At 53.7% G+C, this 16,407-nt stretch overlaps 1 protein-coding gene across 20 annotated transcripts in view; it reads right to left on the bottom strand.

The window, feature by feature from the left end:
- LIMCH1 (LIM and calponin homology domains 1) overlaps positions 1–16,407 on the bottom strand; it is a 296,259-nt gene that overhangs the window by 76,137 nt on the left and 203,715 nt on the right. For all 20 annotated transcript variants that reach the window (XM_035713987.2, XM_035713995.2, XM_035714024.2 and 17 more), the window contains 3 exons: positions 12,795–12,825; positions 10,676–10,786; positions 4,078–4,273 (listed from right to left, as the gene is read on the bottom strand). In XM_035713987.2, coding sequence (XP_035569880.2) covers positions 4,078–4,273; positions 10,676–10,786; positions 12,795–12,825 — 338 coding nt within the window. The remainder of the gene's footprint in view (positions 1–4,077; positions 4,274–10,675; positions 10,787–12,794; positions 12,826–16,407) is intronic.

The raw sequence follows: 16,407 nt of genomic DNA, 5'->3' as shown, positions 1-16,407 counted from the left end.
CTGTGGGCTCCCAGGCCGGCTCTAACGCACCTGCCGGTCCTTGGCGGTAACAACAGGAATGAAATGATGCGCCTGCAGATTAAATGACTCGACGGCTTCTGAAAGGCCTTAAAAGTCAGAAGCACGGGCCGTAAACGAGTTGTTCCTTGTCACTGACGGAGCATGTGGGCACAAATCCCTCGTGGCTTCGCCTCCCTTCCCAAGTTGTCCGTGTCAGTCTCGCTGGCTTCTGACGCGTCGCTCCGCACTCTCCTACCCCGAGGCCGTTCGTCAGTGTGTCCGCCTGCCTGGGGACGTGGTCACGCCCCCCCCCCCCCCCCCCCCCAGTGAGAGGCCTCATGAACAGACCCTGACGTTTTCTGACCTTGCTGGGCGCTTGGATCTGAATCCTGATCTGATACCATCCCCGTTTCGCAGACCCGGGCGGACGTGGAGGCTCGGAGACACCCAAAGAGCCCCCTCTGCGGCCAGGGCCGGGACGCAGCAGCTGGGCCTCCACTTTCTCTTCTCCAGACCCTGGACCAAAGCTCCTCCTTCCCCTGGGTTCACTCCTCGCGAAGGGTCCTCTGCGTGTGCGTGCGGCACCCCGACTAGAGAAGCGCTACCCTTTCCTGAACGAACGAAGGGTAACGATTCTGGGATCAGCTAGGCTGGCCCAGGAATCGGCGGCGTCTCAAACTGCTGACGGCTGAAATCCTATAATCCGTGAGGCTTCCTTGGGTGCAGAGCTGAGGACATCCTGTCCTGACGACACCTTAGTGCCAGTCTCAGGGCAGGAGCTCAGCACGTGTGCAATCACCTTTTCTCTCCCACGCTTTTTGGTAAAAGTCTTTGTCAGACGGTTGAAGAGGAGCTCACGTGCCGATGCTCCGAGGCCTAGGGAGGGACCCAGCTGAACACGGGGCAGCTTTCCGGACTCAGAGGCCGGGCCGTAATTCCAGTCTGTCCCCTGCGTTGCTGCACACAGACCTCAGGGGCCTCCCGGAAGCCTGCAGACGGTAACAGGTGGTGGAGGCCCAGGAGACGGCACGAGCACCCAGAGAGTGGCTGCTGCGGCCTCCCCTCCGTGAGTTGGGGCGGGATCCTCATCAAAGGCCAGGACTTCAAAAGAGCTTGACTTCACCCCGAACACACACACTGGGGTGGCCTCGATCTTGATGCCAACGTCAGGCAACGACAGCGCAGCACACGATGGGGGCGGTGCCGCTTTGTCCGAGTCCGAGCCTGCCTCTCCAGGGGGCTATGTTTCTCTCCCTTCTGCTAACTAGGGGGCTTTCTTTTTTCCTGTATTTTGACCATATGCACCCCAACCCTTGGCTTTCTTTTTTCTTTTTTTAAAAGATTTTATTTATTCATTCATGAGACACAGAGGGAGGCAGAGACACAGGCAGAGGGAGAAGCAGGCTCCATGCAGGGAGCCCAATGCAGGACTCAATCCCGGGACCCTGGGGTCACGCCCTGAGCCGAAGGCAGACGCTCAATGAGCTGAAGGCAGACGCTCAATGGCGGAGCCACCCAGGCATCCCCGGCTTTCTCATCTTCCTTTTACACTTAAATTTCTCTCGTTCCTTATTTCTCTTCCTCAACTCACCCTTTTATAAAACAATGTTCATTTAACAAAACACATCATATTTATAAACTATGTTCTTAACTTATTTATTTATTTATTTATTTTTTATTCTTAACTTTAAAAGCAATCGAGTGGAAGGCTTTGTATTTCCTCTTCCGTGGGGTCCATCGAGCGGCCTTGGGAGGAGGAACCGGCACTGAGGCAGCAGGACGGGCTGGCTTCACGGGTGCCGGGGGCCAGCAGGCCTCCTGCACGACCCTCACAAGCGTGGCTCTTGACCGTCCTCCCTGAATAGGTCAGCGGGCCTCAAGGGTATGGAAATACAGACCCAACATGGAACCGGAGAACTTTATGCTAGGATTTTCCCTGATTGTGAGTCCTTAGGAAATGAATTTTCAAGACTTAAAAAAAAAAAAAAAGTTCTTCTAGATTTAAAAGTGGGTTTTAGGATTAACAGTCTTCTTGATTGACATTTAAAAAAATACCGTAAACGCTGATAAACTACAACATGCATTTGAATAAAATCATGCTATTTTTAAAGGCAGATTTAAAAAAAAATGCTTTTTTTTTTTTAAGTGTGTTTTTAAACCTCATTAGGTCTCGATCAGTTTGCAAGAACATAAGCCTGCAGATATGAGGCTGCTTTGCGAGATTGGTGTGTAGGGTCCTCTTTCCCGAACGGTGTTTTGTGAGGCTCAGTTTCATATTATTCTTTATGCAGAAAAAATATTTATAAAAGGACTTGAGCACGGGATCCCTGGGTGACTTGGCAGTTTAGTGTGTGCCCTCGGCTCAAGGCATGACCCCGAGGTCCCGGGATCGAGTCCTGCATCGGGCTCCTGCATGGAGGCTGCCTCTCCCTCTGCCTGTGTCTCTGCCTCTCTCTCTGTGTCTCCCATGAATAAATGGATAAAATCCTTAAAAAGAAAATAAATCAAAGGACTTGAGTGCATCCATCCTGTCGCAAACTACATTGTGCCTCAGCGCACGTTAGCGGGATATCAGAGATCACCGCCTTGGATCCCTTCAGGATGGGGCTCGTCACAAACTCTGAACTACCCCCCCTCCCGAGGTTGACAGAATGAAGGATCCGTCACCACTTGTGAAGCTCCAAGCTGAAGAAAATGGTAGGTCTCTAAAAAAAAAAAAAAAACAGTCGGTAACACGACATAGTTCGGTGCAGACGTGCTCGGTAAGCGGGTGGGCTGGGCGGCCGGTCACGGGCTGGTGCTGCAGCTTCTAGTCTGTGGGCGGCACTGCACACGCACTCCACATTTTAGGGATGTTTTCCAGGCCGCTCACAATGCGCCATGGAATTCTTTTGGGGTCACATACTACGCGGCCCCGAGGCTGCTCCATTTGTTGCAAAGCTGAAAAATGAAAGCATCAGCCCAGTCGTTCTAGAATCCCAAAGATCTATTGGGTAAATAGAAGTGTGGGTACCATCCGTTTAAGGGTCTAAATCTCAGGCTCACAGTTCCTGACCCTCTGTCGGGTTCATCCGTAAAACGCAGATGCACAACGTCCCGCGGCCCCAGGAGGGCTGAGCAAGAAGCCACATGGCTCGCAACCTGTGCTGCCCTGCACGCCAGGTGCCAGGTTACCCATTGAGGACCTGGGCGCGAGAAACCTCCAAGTATCTTAGGCTTTTATGGCGGAAAGGGATCTTTCAGCCCTAAGGGGCAATTCTCATCCCCTAGAGGAGCTTAAGTCTCTAGAAAATGTCTCTAGAAATGTCAGCATCAAGCAATGCATAGAAAAAGTAGAAACAGATTAAAAAAAAAAAACAAAACACCGCACCAGCCTCAGCCCCCTTCTGCAGGTTGGGGACAGGAGCGAGCCATCCTCCGCCCCGAAAGTACGGAGGTGCGAAGGTGCACGGTAACTGATGGCAACAGCTTCCGGAAGGTGACGTGTCAGATTCACATCAGGTTGCATGACCCCAGATTCCTAGAGAAGCGGCCATTCCTTGCAGGTGATATGAAATCCACGGGGTTTAACTCAAAGCCGGACTCGGAGCAGCCCAGCAGGCTGGGCCCTGTACCGTGAGGGCCGCAGCCAGCGTGCAGGCGCCGGGAGCTCCGAGCAGGTTGCCTGAAGCCCCCGTTAAAGCCTCCCGGGCTTCAGCCCGTCCCTGAGCGTGCGGCGCGGCTCCAGTCCGGGAGTGGGTTCGTCTTCACGTCTACACTGTGGTGCCGACACGCTTCCCTTCCTTGCACCTGGAGCATAAAAGCTTGGGCACAGGGTCCGAGCTCACGGCTGCACAGTGCCTGGGTCCCTGAACCGGCAGGGAGGGAGGCAACCCGCTTTCCCCTTGCTCATGGAGGCCTCGTGCGAATGGCCGCAGGCGGAGCCGACCCCAACTGGGGGGGCCCTGGAAAACAACATTCAAGCACTTTTCTCCTCCCAGTTCGGAGTTACTGGTCCCAGCAAGGTGCCCGCGGTGCCACAGCCGCCCCTGTGCACGCGCGACCGCGAGGGCGCAGGGGCCCACGGCCGCCACCTACCGTCGCTGCTTCCCCGGAGGACAACATCTGGCGAGGGCGTCTGCCGCGATCGGGACCCGAAGGAGTCCAGGCTGTCGAAGGAATCATCTCGGCCGTGGCGAGGTGGGGACAGTGAGTCGCTGCGCTCGGAGTCCCAGCAGTCTATGTAGCCGCTGTCCCGGATACTGCGCTTAGGGCTCTCGATGTCATCGGTCTCCTGTCCAAAAACAAAACGGAAGGACTTCAGGCCCCCCGGCCACGGACGGAGAGGGAACCCAGCTCGGGCGCCGCAACGAGGGCCCCGCGCGTGGCGTTGGGTGGAAAAGTCATGAAGGGCCGCCGCCAGGCCGGCATCTCGTTCCCGGACCCCGGCCACACCTTCCTGATCGGGAAACTGCGCACAACTCAAACAACAAACAGAAACACCCGAGTGACGCACATGCCACCACGGTTTGTCTTTAAAGGTCGAAGGAAAGAAGAATAAAAAAATCATGATGTTTGGATTCACAGGAGGACAGCGACAGGGCAGAGCCGCCGGGGAACCGCACGCCGTGACCTTGCCGGGCCCTGGGGCACCCATCAGCCCCCCCACCCCACCCCGTACCCTGCACAGCACTTGCGTGTGTCCCCGAGCAGCGCCCGTCCATCCTGCCGCCCCGGGAGAGCTGCCGGCTCTGAGAGGGACCTGTCTTTCCGAGGCGGAAAGTTAGTAAGGAAAAAAAAAAAAAGCAGCAATGAAAAATATGCAAACTGCTTTTCTTTTCGTGGTGCCTCCAAAGAATCCAGGCGGCCGGCGGGGCGCTGGGGGCCAGGGCGGCCGCAAGTCGGGCCGCCAACAATGCGCGCCCTGCAGACGGAGGCCGGCCGAGCGCCCGCGGCACACCCGACGCCAGGCCCCAGGGACAAAGGTCACCAGAGCCAGCTGCTCTGCCTTGCACCATAATGAAAGCCTTGTCCCCGCTGCTGTCTTCGCCTTGGTTATATCAGTCCAGGCTGACGGCGACAAAAGCAACTCCAGTCGCCGAAGGTAAACCTCAGTTTCATCCCCTCCAGCCGCGCCTAAAACCCGGACGGCGCCGACGCTGGCAGGGGCCTGCCCTCACCCGCAGCGACGGAGCTCACCCCGTGGCCGCCCCGGGGCGCTACTGCCTGCACCTGCCCCACGCAGTTCTGGAAAGTGTCTATGCCGGCGGGTCTGCCCCGGAGCCAATGCCTCAGTGAGCAGCATCCCCACCAGCAGCCCGGCACCCCCACCACACTCGGTGGCAGGAGCCTCTGGACGGGATGGTGGCTGCGCCCACAGGCGTCCAGGGCTCGGCCTGCAGACGGGCACTGGGTGCTACACCGCGCGCTGGCAAGTTGAATTTAAATTAAATAATATAAAAAAAAAATTCCCCCTCCCCCCAGAAAAGAAGGGAGGGGGAGAAGGGAGGGCAGGATGGAGAGAATAGCCTCAGCCTCCTCCCACATGGCCAGCTCAGCCCCGGGAGGATAGGGTGTCATGTGGCCTAGGCAAGCATGAGCGTGAGTGCGAGGATGAGGGTGGGCGTGAGCATGAGGGCGAGGGTGAGTGTGAAAGTGAGGGTGAGCGTGAGGGTGAGCATGAGCGTGAACACAAGGGTGAGCATGAGAGTGAGCGTGAGTGTGAGGATGAGCATGAGAGTGAGGGTGAGTGTGAAAGTGAGGGTGAGCATGAGTGTGAGGGTGGGTGTGAGCATGAGGGTGAGCGTGAGTGTGAGCGTGAACACAAGGGTGAGCATGAGGGTGAGCATGAGGGTGAGCATGAGTGTGAGAGTGAGGGTAGGGTGAGTGTGAAAGTGAGGATGAGCATGAATGTGAGGGTGGGTGTGAGCATGAGGGTGACCATGAGGGTGAGCTTGAGGGTGAGCGTGAGCACAAAGGTGAGCATGAATGTGAGGGTGGGTGTGAGCATGAGGGTGAGGGTGAGCCTGAGAGTGAGCATGAGGGTGAGCATGAGGGTGAGCGTGAGTGTGAGCATGAGTGTGAGCGCGAGGGCGAGTGTGAGCGTGAGCGGCCATGCCCTCCACCCCGTGGTGGGCCGAAGCTGCTGCCTCGCAGGTGGCAAGTGGCCAGGCTGTGCCCACAGCGGGCAAGCGGCTGCCCCGGGGGAGCCCGCAGCGGCGCCGAGAGCGCTCGTCTGACCCGGATCCGGTCTTGTACTCGATTCCTCTGGAAACGCAGGTGCTGACCTGGGGCCATGTGTCCCTGAGGACGGGCCAAACGGCCAGAGCCTGGGGCTTTCTGAGCTGCGCTTGACCTCGTGGCCCCTCGGCGACGCGGGCAGCGTTGTCCTCATTCCACCGAAGAGAACAGTGAGACCAGAGAGGCCACGAGACCCGCGAGGTCACACGGGAAGCAGCAAACCTGGGATCCCCACACCGGGCCCCAGCTCCGGCTGCCGCGCCCGGGCGGGGTCATGTGTCACGAGCGGCGCGGCCCCTTCCCCACAGGCGCCGATCCTCCCTCTGTGCGCAATGCCCCCTGCTAACGGCTGCTGGGGCCCTGGCCCCGAGCCACGGATACGGCAAAACAGAGGCCGTCTAGGGGTGCGGAGAGTGGGGCGTGAGGCTTGGGCGTGGGGCTTGAATCCCGGCTCCACACCTGGTCGTGGGGCGCCCAGGGCAAGCTGCTCCCCCGACCTCAGCTTCCCCACCTGTTGAGTGGGTCAGTGATACCAGCAAGAGCCGGACGCTGAAAGGCACGGCTGGTTGGAAAAGTGAAAAACGGGCCACCCGTGCGTGGTCACCCTTGGCCAACCTGGTCCCTTGCACCCTCAGGGTGAAGCGAGAAGCTGGTTCTTCAGCCAGAAATAAAGACGTGGCCTCAGCTGCGGGAGGGAGTTCCCGGATTTTCCATCAGGTCGTCCGCGGTTAAGCTGCTGGGGACAGCGAAAGCTGAAAGCCCAACACAAAGCCAGACGGCCTGCGCTGTCCTTCCGGGGCCCATGTCGAGGCGTCCGTGTTTCCAGCCAGGACCCCAGGAGCATTTCTATTTCTACGGGGAGCACTTCAGCGGCAGAGACCGGACGCCAAGCCGCCCGCCGTACCCGCTGCTCCAGCAAACGGGCGCGACGCCTGCGTGGGGGCCGAGGCCTCTGCGGTGTTTCCGGACGCTCTCACTCGTCTGTCCTCCTCAGTCAGTGGAAACGAGAGCTGCGAAGGCTGCTGGGTGGCTGGAGGCATCTGAGGAAGCCCAGATGCCTCCGTGTTCCCACTCAGCGTTGTCCGCTTCCTCTGTGACTTATAAAGGGGCCGAGCCGCACTCTGGAGCGGTTGAGGCTCTGCTTCTCCAGCTCGATGACCCACCTGCACCTACGATGCGCCGGCTGGGGGGCTGTTCACCCCTCGGATGCTTCCCGGCATCCTCCAGGAGCCTGATGCGCGGCTCTCCGCGGAGTCCATATATACCTGTCCCCACTGGCTTGCGCTCCGGCAGGAAGACAGAGAGACGCGCACGCGAACACAAGGTGGGGCGGCGAGCGACACGCACAGACCAGGCAGGTGAAGGGGAGCGAGGTTGAGGCTGGCCGCCCCGTCCGTGTCCCCGGAACGCCAGTGCGTCGGCCAGGGGCGGTGGCCACAGAGCCTGGCTCGGGAATAGGACCCTCGCCGGGCCCCTACAGCCCTGGGGCTCGAGCAGCCGGGCCTCCCAGGAAGACTCCCCACTGTCTGGGGAGGGGCCAGAGGCCGGTGGTCCTGGGGGCACTGCTGGCCCCGATCCCTGATGTGGGACGTGTCAGGACAGGCAGGAGGAGGTGAGGGACAAGGGCAAGAACCCGACTGCTCACGCCCGGCCCTGCCTGCGCGATTCGGAGGCCACCGTAGGTCCCAAGGTCTTGCTTCAACCCCAACACTGTCACGGTGACGCCCCTCCGCCCCCTCATGTCCCCTCCGCTAGGAGACCCCCGGCGACAGATCTGGGCTCACTGAAAGGCCGCGGTCACCACGCTTTCGGAGACGTGTCGTTGCTACAGGGCAGCGGCGACCGGTCGGCGCCCGACACTTGCGCTCGGGGCTCTGCTCCCGTTACCTTGCCGATAGGTATTTTCGGGAACATTTCTCCCACTTGAAAAACGAATATAAAAAAATCTCTAATATCCTTCATGAAAGAAGATGTTGTGGTTCCAGGTGTGTGTCGGCCCGTGTCTGTGCAGAACCTGTGGTCGCTGTCGCCTCGGTATCCACTCCCCGTTCCTTCTCCATTGAAAACACCCGGTTCTTGACTGAAACACAGTCTACCTTTCCCGGGTCCCCCCGGCAGAGAGGTACGGACGTGTGAGCACGCTCACGTCTACAGGAGCGAGCGGGGGAGACGCGCACGACTTAGCAGACATGCCGTCGGGCGGCAGGCGTGGGTCCTCCTCCCCCTCAGCCCCCTTCCCTCCCGACTTGGGCGCAGATGTGGGGGCTACGCCGGGACAGCCGGGTTGGAGCAGAAGGCGGGAGCCCGGGGACCGAGGATGTTGGAGCAAAGGACCCGAGGGCCCTGGGTCCCTGATGATCACCTGCCCACTGCTCACGTTCAGACCTCTTTTCTGTGAGTTCGAAATAAGATTCTATCATATTTATTTTTAAATATTTTATTTATTTATTCATAAGAGACCAGATTGAGAGAGATAGAGACAGGCAGAGGGAGAAGCAGGCTCCTTGCAGGGACTCGATCCCGGGACCCCAGGGTCACGCCCTGGGCCGAAGGCAGCGCTCAACGGCTGAGCCACCTGGGCTCCCGATTCTATCATATTTAAACCACATTTAGGCTTTTCTGCATTTCCCACAAAACCCAATTTTAAGCAATAAAATGAAATAGGATCTACTCCAGGTAAGCTAGCTTCTGCAGGTGTTGGTATCTATCTGTGAAGCTCGGGTCAACTACGCTCTGCTGTGTTCAGAGGTTCGGGGCCTCCGTGGGGGCCATGCTAGCAAAGCCGTGCTGTGTCCAGTGACACCGAGGCCTCCCTCGTGGCCTGTGATGCCGTCCTATGTTCACTAAGAAAGGGGAACGGCCGTTGGCCACGAAAGGTCGTCTCGAGGCAGCTGGTGTAACAAGGGTCGACAGAAGGGAGTTGAAGAAACCATAGCTGCGCAGAGTGTAGACAAGCTGGGTTCGTGGAGACACAAGAACAAATCAGATTCCAAGCAAAGAAAGGGACTGTGAGGCAGGGGCTTTTACACAGTCGTACTCGGATGACCCACAGGCGGCTCAGTCGGTTGAGCCTCCAACTCTTGCTTTCGGCTCAGGTCATGATCGAGCCCGACGTCAGGCTTCCTGCTCAGTGCAGAGTCTGCTTTTCCCTTCACTTGCACTCTCTCTCTCAAATAAATAAATAAAATCTTTAGGAAAAAGAGAGATGGCCCGTGTGTCATTATTCAAATCTGAATTGAATATTTAAAAAAACATGCATTCGAGTTTCACAAAGGAGATGGGACCTTACCTGTGTCCTTTCTCTAACACAGACTTGCAGGAAACGGTAAAGGACGCACAAGAGTAAAACGTAAGAAACAAGGCGTCATTGGGTGTGTTCAGTTATTTTATTTTATTTTATTTTTTTATTTTATTTTGTTCAGTTTATTTTTAAAGGCATTTAGCTGAAAGGTCTTTGTCTATATGTGTAACGACCAATATGGAAGCTTTGTCCGTTTATAAAATACATGAGCCAGACCGGCTCGGGCCAAATGGGAAGAATTGTCAGGACTATTATCTTCAATTTAAGGAAAGGAGGATAAATCGTTAGAAAGCTGGAGCACGTTCTTGTGTTTCAGTATGAAAAGAAAGTTTGGAAAGCGTGGACGGTCCCTCAAGGGGGGTCTCATTAGTGCCTCTTGTGTGCGCGCTAGACGGGTGCAGGAGGGCACGGCCTTACCTCCGTGCAACCGCAGGGACCTCATCCAAACCCGCTGATGCGACCGCGACCGTGCGCCCCCTCCACTCCCGGGCTGGGTGGCGGGGTCCCCAGGCGGAACCACAGCCTCGGGCCTCCGACCACGGCTTCCCTGACATCTCCTACCTTAGCTCAGCCTCCCCATAGTCAAATAAACATTTATTTTATCAAAAAAGAAAAAAAAAGGTTTCCCATATTTCCTGGTCACCCAAGTACAAGGGCCGTAAAACACACACGTTGCGGGGAGCTGCCCCTTGTTTGGCGGCGCTTGGCCAGGGTGGGCCAGGCAGGAACGTGGCGGAAGTGACCTCGCCCACACCAAGGCCCTGACGGGGAAGCAAAGTGACCTTTAGGACAAAGGCAGAGCAAGCCTTCGTCTCTGGACAATACCGTATTGTTCAGTTCAGGCCACTCCCCCGCACGGGAGCAGGGGCTGCGCTCTCTAGCACACAGGCCACGTGCCGTCAGGCTGGATGTGCTCTTCGGGGGTGCAAGCTGGGGACAACTGAGACCTGCCGTTCCCTGAAGGCTCTGCAGGCTCAGGCAGGCATGGGGTGCATGGGGCGCATGGGGCACATGGGGCGCAGGCCTCGCTGGGGGGAGCCCGCGTCTTCCCGGGGGCAGGGCAAGCTCACCGCGCTGAACCACAGGGACCTTAACCTGTGTGCCGCTTGCCATCGTGTGCCAGCCTCTTGGGATAAAGAAGAAAAGTCCAGTTACCTTTCTCATCTGAGCCAGCAAGCCTTCGAACTCCTTCAGGTTCAGTGTCGTTCCGCTGTAGGACGCAGAGCTATTTGCTGCTTTTCCCAGCCAGTAAATGGTAACTAATACCTGCGAAACAAAACCGGGCACAAGAGTGGGGGAGTTTTCCCTCAAGAATCACTTTCAAACCAAGGAACCAATGATGCTCCGCCAATGGGAAAGCAGGAAGGAGGGAATGTGCAACGCTGATTTACAGCGCCACCGCCCATGAGGGATCCATTAAATGGAAAATCATGTTAATAGGAACCCAATGCTCTATCAGTCAACACAAACATGATTCGGTAGTTAAAATAGTTAAAACAGAGCTCCAGCCTTAGGAAACGGTTGGTTGGGGGAGAATGGTCTCTGAGGCAGCCAGAAGGAAAAGTAAATGTCCCCAAATCATTTTTATGTCATAAAGGTCTCAAAATCAGAAAGTGAAAGTCGTCAAGTGGTTGGAGACTCTGGGGTTTTTACCCCGGTGAGCATGACACAGGTCAATTCGTTTCGAGGGACAGGTGCTTTTACAGCCTGGCGAGTCCTACCTGTGGGCACAAGGCCCTGCTAAGGCCCGTGGCCAACTCTCAGCAAAGATAGGGGTTAATCGGTGTTTCCCAGCACAAGAGCAACACCACACATCTAACTAATCACAAGAACGCAATGTGATGAAGCGTATGCTCTTCGGGTGCCTGGTGTGGGGGTAGAGTTAGAGTCCCATTAATCCGAGATGGGACATTTTTAGCCTGGACAAAAATCACTGCCAATTGAATGACCTTGGATACTCATACATGCCCGTGCATACTCGGCAGCCTGAAGCTACGGCCCTAAGCTCATCCTTTCTGTCTTTCCATAGAAACTGTCCACAAAAGCAAAGGTTCTTGACCTTGGTTTTTCCATAAAGCCCAGAAGGCCGAAGATGAGCTTGCCCTGCCCCCGGGAATTATTTGAATCTGAAGCTCACGGAAAAGCTATTAATTTATTTTCACATTTGGTCTTACTGCTTCTATCAGGCGGGGAAGTACTTCCTCCACCTCCCTCCCCTTGCTAGGCCAGGCAAGATCTGTGAACACGGCTCCAGATGGCAACAGGCCCAAAATACGGTTAATGCGTATCAACGCTACGATGGGATTTGGTTTTCTACCTCTGTGGGAAATCTGCACTTCAGGACCCCTTCGAAACTTCCAGAAAGTCTTTTTTTTTTTTTTTTTTTTTTTTTTTTTTTAACACTGATTGCTTACAAATAAATTCCCAGAGAGCAGACAGTTCCAAGTCAGGATGTTAACTAGGACCGTAAAATAAGTAACGTGGGCTAAGGGTACGAGGCTATTTTGGAAGGTGTAATAGGAGAAAGATAGGACTGTGTTGTGTTTTAGATTACGGGTTTTCTGATTTGTTTAAAAAATGCATGATGAAAAATGGCATCTATCCCTAGTTTTATAGAGGACAAAAAAGGAAGATGGGAATGAAAATGCCGAGCGAACGTAATAGCATCCTGGAAATTAAAAAAAGGAGGGCTTGGTTGCAGCCGGTTTTGGATTTTATATACAGAAGGTCATATTTTACATTTCTCAATTGAAACTTAAACGAGCGCTCACATACTTGCTCTTTGAAGACGAGATCCAGCTCCAAAAAGTTGATTTGGGGGAATACCAATAAAAATGCAAAAGATTAATAAGAAACATAGAAAAAGGGCAGGCCCATGACAGGCACGATTTATATCATGTGGATCTTTTCCCTAAAAATATGTCCCAACTGCCTCATTTCATCATCTCCCATCTGTGCCTACTGGCAGAAAGGAATGGATAGTGGGGCTGAGACAGGTCATCCTGTGCTTAAGAAATGGAATTACAAACGGTGCAAGCTTTCGTTCATTGACTTCTAGGGCGAGCCCTTAGTGATTACACAGACTCCCCCCCATCGATAATTTGTGTTTCCGTCACAGCGATTGGCTACTGTGTCAGGGACACTTAAACTTGTTTGCTAAGGACGCCGTCTAGCAGGCGTATGAGAGTCACCCAACCTAGAAGCACATTTTACACCCGAGCCATCATCAAAGTTAGAAGGAAAAACGTTTTGAAAGTGAACTGAAAACACTTACATTTTTCAGTTTCCTACTGTAATCGAGGCTCCTGATTAAGAAAAAGAAAAAGAAAAATCTGGTCAGAACGGCAGTTGCTTCCCTTAAACACCTCTAAGATGTACCTGAAGCCAGCAAATAGGATGAAATCAGTAGAATACGTTATTTTTTCTAACGCCCGTGCTTAGCGGTTTCAGGTACTGGAGGAAAGTCATTTAGGAAACCAAGTGCGGAAGGACGGGATGATATCCGAGTTGCAAAGTGCACCATGAAAAGACGAATGCGTTGTAACAGCTGGAAAATGAAGGATTCCATCTAAAACTGGGATGCTTGATGCTTGTGTCCTCGAAGCTCGACTGTTAAAGTGAAATCTATGCCTTGACCACGGGCCACTGTCGAACCGAAACCCTGCTAGGCTTCCCAAACCTTCGTACGACTGGTAGTTTTAACAAAGGTCTACAACCTCCCTTTGTTAAACAGACCTGAAAATACATGCAGAAGAGGCAAAGCCACCCAGGTGGTTGTTCTTGTCCGCTAAAGATGTAAATTAGCAAAAAAAAAAAAAAAAAGATGTAAATCAGCGTTGGGAATTAGCCATGGGCAGGAAGATACGTGTGCTACGTTCAAACGCACTCATGTGCATCCTTAGAAGTAAATATATGAATGTTCACTCTTAAGCCATAAACCAAAAACAAACAAAAAAAAGCTAGTTGATGGTACTTTTGTAGTATTCATACAGCGAAATATAAAAGTTTCTACAAAGCTAATTTGAAGTTTCCTTAACATGTCAATGAATAAATGCTAGGAAAACCAAAACAAGCATGTCCTTTTCCCTTAGTAACCTCAGCTGGGGTGGGGAGCAGGGGGCAGGGATTATAATTCTATAAATTATAAACCACTCAGGAATTGTGTTGCGTATTGAGACACCGGTTACTTCGTTGCTGCATATTCCACCCAAAGGATGTACGAATGAACAGGTGTATGATTTTAAGTCAATTGGGATTTCGAGGAAGAGAAAACAACTAGTAAGTATATACTAAGCAGATGAACCCAGCAGCAGGGACTTGGACTGAAGGACACCTTGGTCTAATTTGGATTTGATTAACAGAAAGCTTTCAAGTTTCTCACTTTTAATTAAAAAAAAAAATATATATATATATATATATTATCCGCTTAGAGGTTTCCCAAGATTTTTGACTTACAAAAAATCCCAGATGGAAACACAAAAAAAAAAACCTATGCAAGATTTGAAATTTTAATGAACACTAAGAACAGGGAACATAAAATGTTTTCTGCATTGACAATAAAACTTCATTGACTAAAGACTGAAACCTGGTTCTAAAAAAAACTCATAAAAAATAAAAATAAAAATAAATAAAAAATAAAAAACCTCATGTTTGGCACACAGCAGGAGCTCACAAAATATTTGTTGGATGGCTTCTACCTATCAACCGATTATGCGAAAATGCTTCCAGATTTTTCAAGAGGTGCATTCAGGAGCAAACCGAAGCCTTTCCTCATTTTCATGCAGTTGCTTCAGTTCCCTGGACTAGCAGGCGCTGCAGGCCCTGCAGGAGGCCCGCGTCCGTCAAGGTGCCAGCTCACACGGTCACACACGCACTAGCCATTTGCAGCCTCCACCCCGCCCCCCCGCCTTTCTTTTTCTTTCTTCCGTCTACTAAAGTAACTTCTCAAAAAAAAACAAAAAACAAAACAAAACAAAAAAACAACCATGAGGTAAGAAAAACTACCTACAACACAAGCCAAACTGAAGAGCATTCTTTCAAAACCAGCGTCAGGGACGCCCCAGTCTGTTCCGCGGGCCGAACCCTGAGGCCCTGCTGCGCGCTCGTGGGCTGTGACGCCAGCTCCCGTTCTGTGTCTGGCCGACCTCTGCTCAGGCCTTGGAGGACAAAGTGGGGGAACGCCGGTCCTGCTTCAACCTGCGTGGCTAGAAAATCCACGCGGGACAGCTGCCCCGGGCTGCGCCAGGTGAAACGCGCCTCATTTCTGAAATAGTGGGGAGCAGAGCTCGTCCCACGCTCCACCTGCCACCCCAATTGGAAGTGACTCTCCGCAGCGAAGGAGCTCACGGTGTGACTCTGACGTGGAATTCTGCGCGTCCTTCCAGATGCTCGGATGGCGAAATTCAAGTTCTTCCCCCTGGTGCTCCGGCTTCACGTCGCGCCACCGTGGTTCTGCGGGCTCCTCGTGCCACCTCTCGGGATGGGCCCCTGCCCTGAAGCCCCAGGCCCCTCGCGCTGCCTCCTGCTCGTCTGCTCCGCGGCCTCCTGCGGGCTGTGCCCAACGGCGCCCACCGCTCGCTCCCTCCTCCAGTCCTACTCGGCTGTCACTGGCGGGCCACACCGTAAGGCCGTGCGACGCGCCACGGCAAGTGTCTCTCATGTCATCTCCCTCCTTCTCAGCACTTGTCACTCCTGCCGCGATGGCTCTGATTTTACCCATTTATTTCTAATTTCCTGACACTGCGTGTAAATCGCACGGACCCAGGAATGTTGGCTTTTTCTTGTTCATTCCAGTTGCCTGATGACTGCAAAGTATCGGACACATAGCAGCTGCTCGGCCGTTAGCCACTGAGTGAATGAAAGATGCTACAGTCGGAGGAGATGGTGACGGGAAAGCACCGCTTAGAGAAAATAATAATGTGCAAGTAAAGGAAGAACAGAAAAGGGAAGAGAATGAGAGGAAGACATTGCAAAAGGGGAGAGAGATGGAAAGATGAGATAAAGAAAGGAAGGGGAGCACAGGGAGGAAGAAGAGGTGGAGACCAGAAGCAGCTGGAAAGATGAACAACGATGGGAATGGGGGAGGGGAAGAAGGTGCAGATGGCACAGCAACTGGGACGTGACCGCGTGTGTGCCACTGGGCTAAGTGACTCTTCCTCCTTAAGTTGTCCTCTTGCCTTTTTCTTTCGGCGTTGATTGGGCCATTGTTGCAGATCTGAGCAAGCCCTAGCTAGTGTCGTTCCGTGAGGACCTCCTGTCCAGCCCGGTCTCACAGCGGAGACACAGAGCCTTGCTGAAGGCAAGACCCTTCCAGACCCGGGAGTAGCAGATCAGGGCCAGCCCTCGACTTCCTCACGCCCGGTCTTTTGTGGAGAAACAACAATGGCGATATAAACTCTGAATTTCTGAAACCAAAACCGTCTCAGAATTCTCCTGGTTCAGGGACATATGGGTTTGGGGCAGCTCCAAAAAGCAAACAGTGCAGCTGCCAACACCGTCCAAACAAACCTTCCTGCACTATCCAAGCGACGTGTGTGGCGCCAACCGTTATGATGTCATGGAGTTGTTTCTGGTCGCTTGCCACTCAGGTGAAACTATAAATGTCAGAGGAGTCAGAAAGCATTTCCTAAAGTGAACAATTTATAGAGGCCAGATTTAGGTGCAGTAGTGCACGGAACACGTGATGTCTAAAATGAGGCAGGGGCGCCTGGGTGGCTCAGCCAGTTATGTATCTGACTTCGGCTCGGGCCATGATCTCAGGGTCTTGGGACAAGCCCTGTGTCAGGCTCCCTGCTTAGCGGGGAGGCTGCTTCTCCTTCTCCCTCTGCCCTTCCTCCTGCTTGTGCCCTCTCTTCTTCTCTCTCACATACAGAGATATCTTTAAATGA

The sequence above is a fragment of the Canis lupus genome, chromosome 13 (genome assembly GCF_003254725.2).
Source record: "Canis lupus dingo isolate Sandy chromosome 13, ASM325472v2, whole genome shotgun sequence".
NCBI lineage: Eukaryota > Metazoa > Chordata > Mammalia > Carnivora > Canidae > Canis > Canis lupus.
This window is presented reverse-complemented; position numbering and strand designations above follow the sequence as displayed.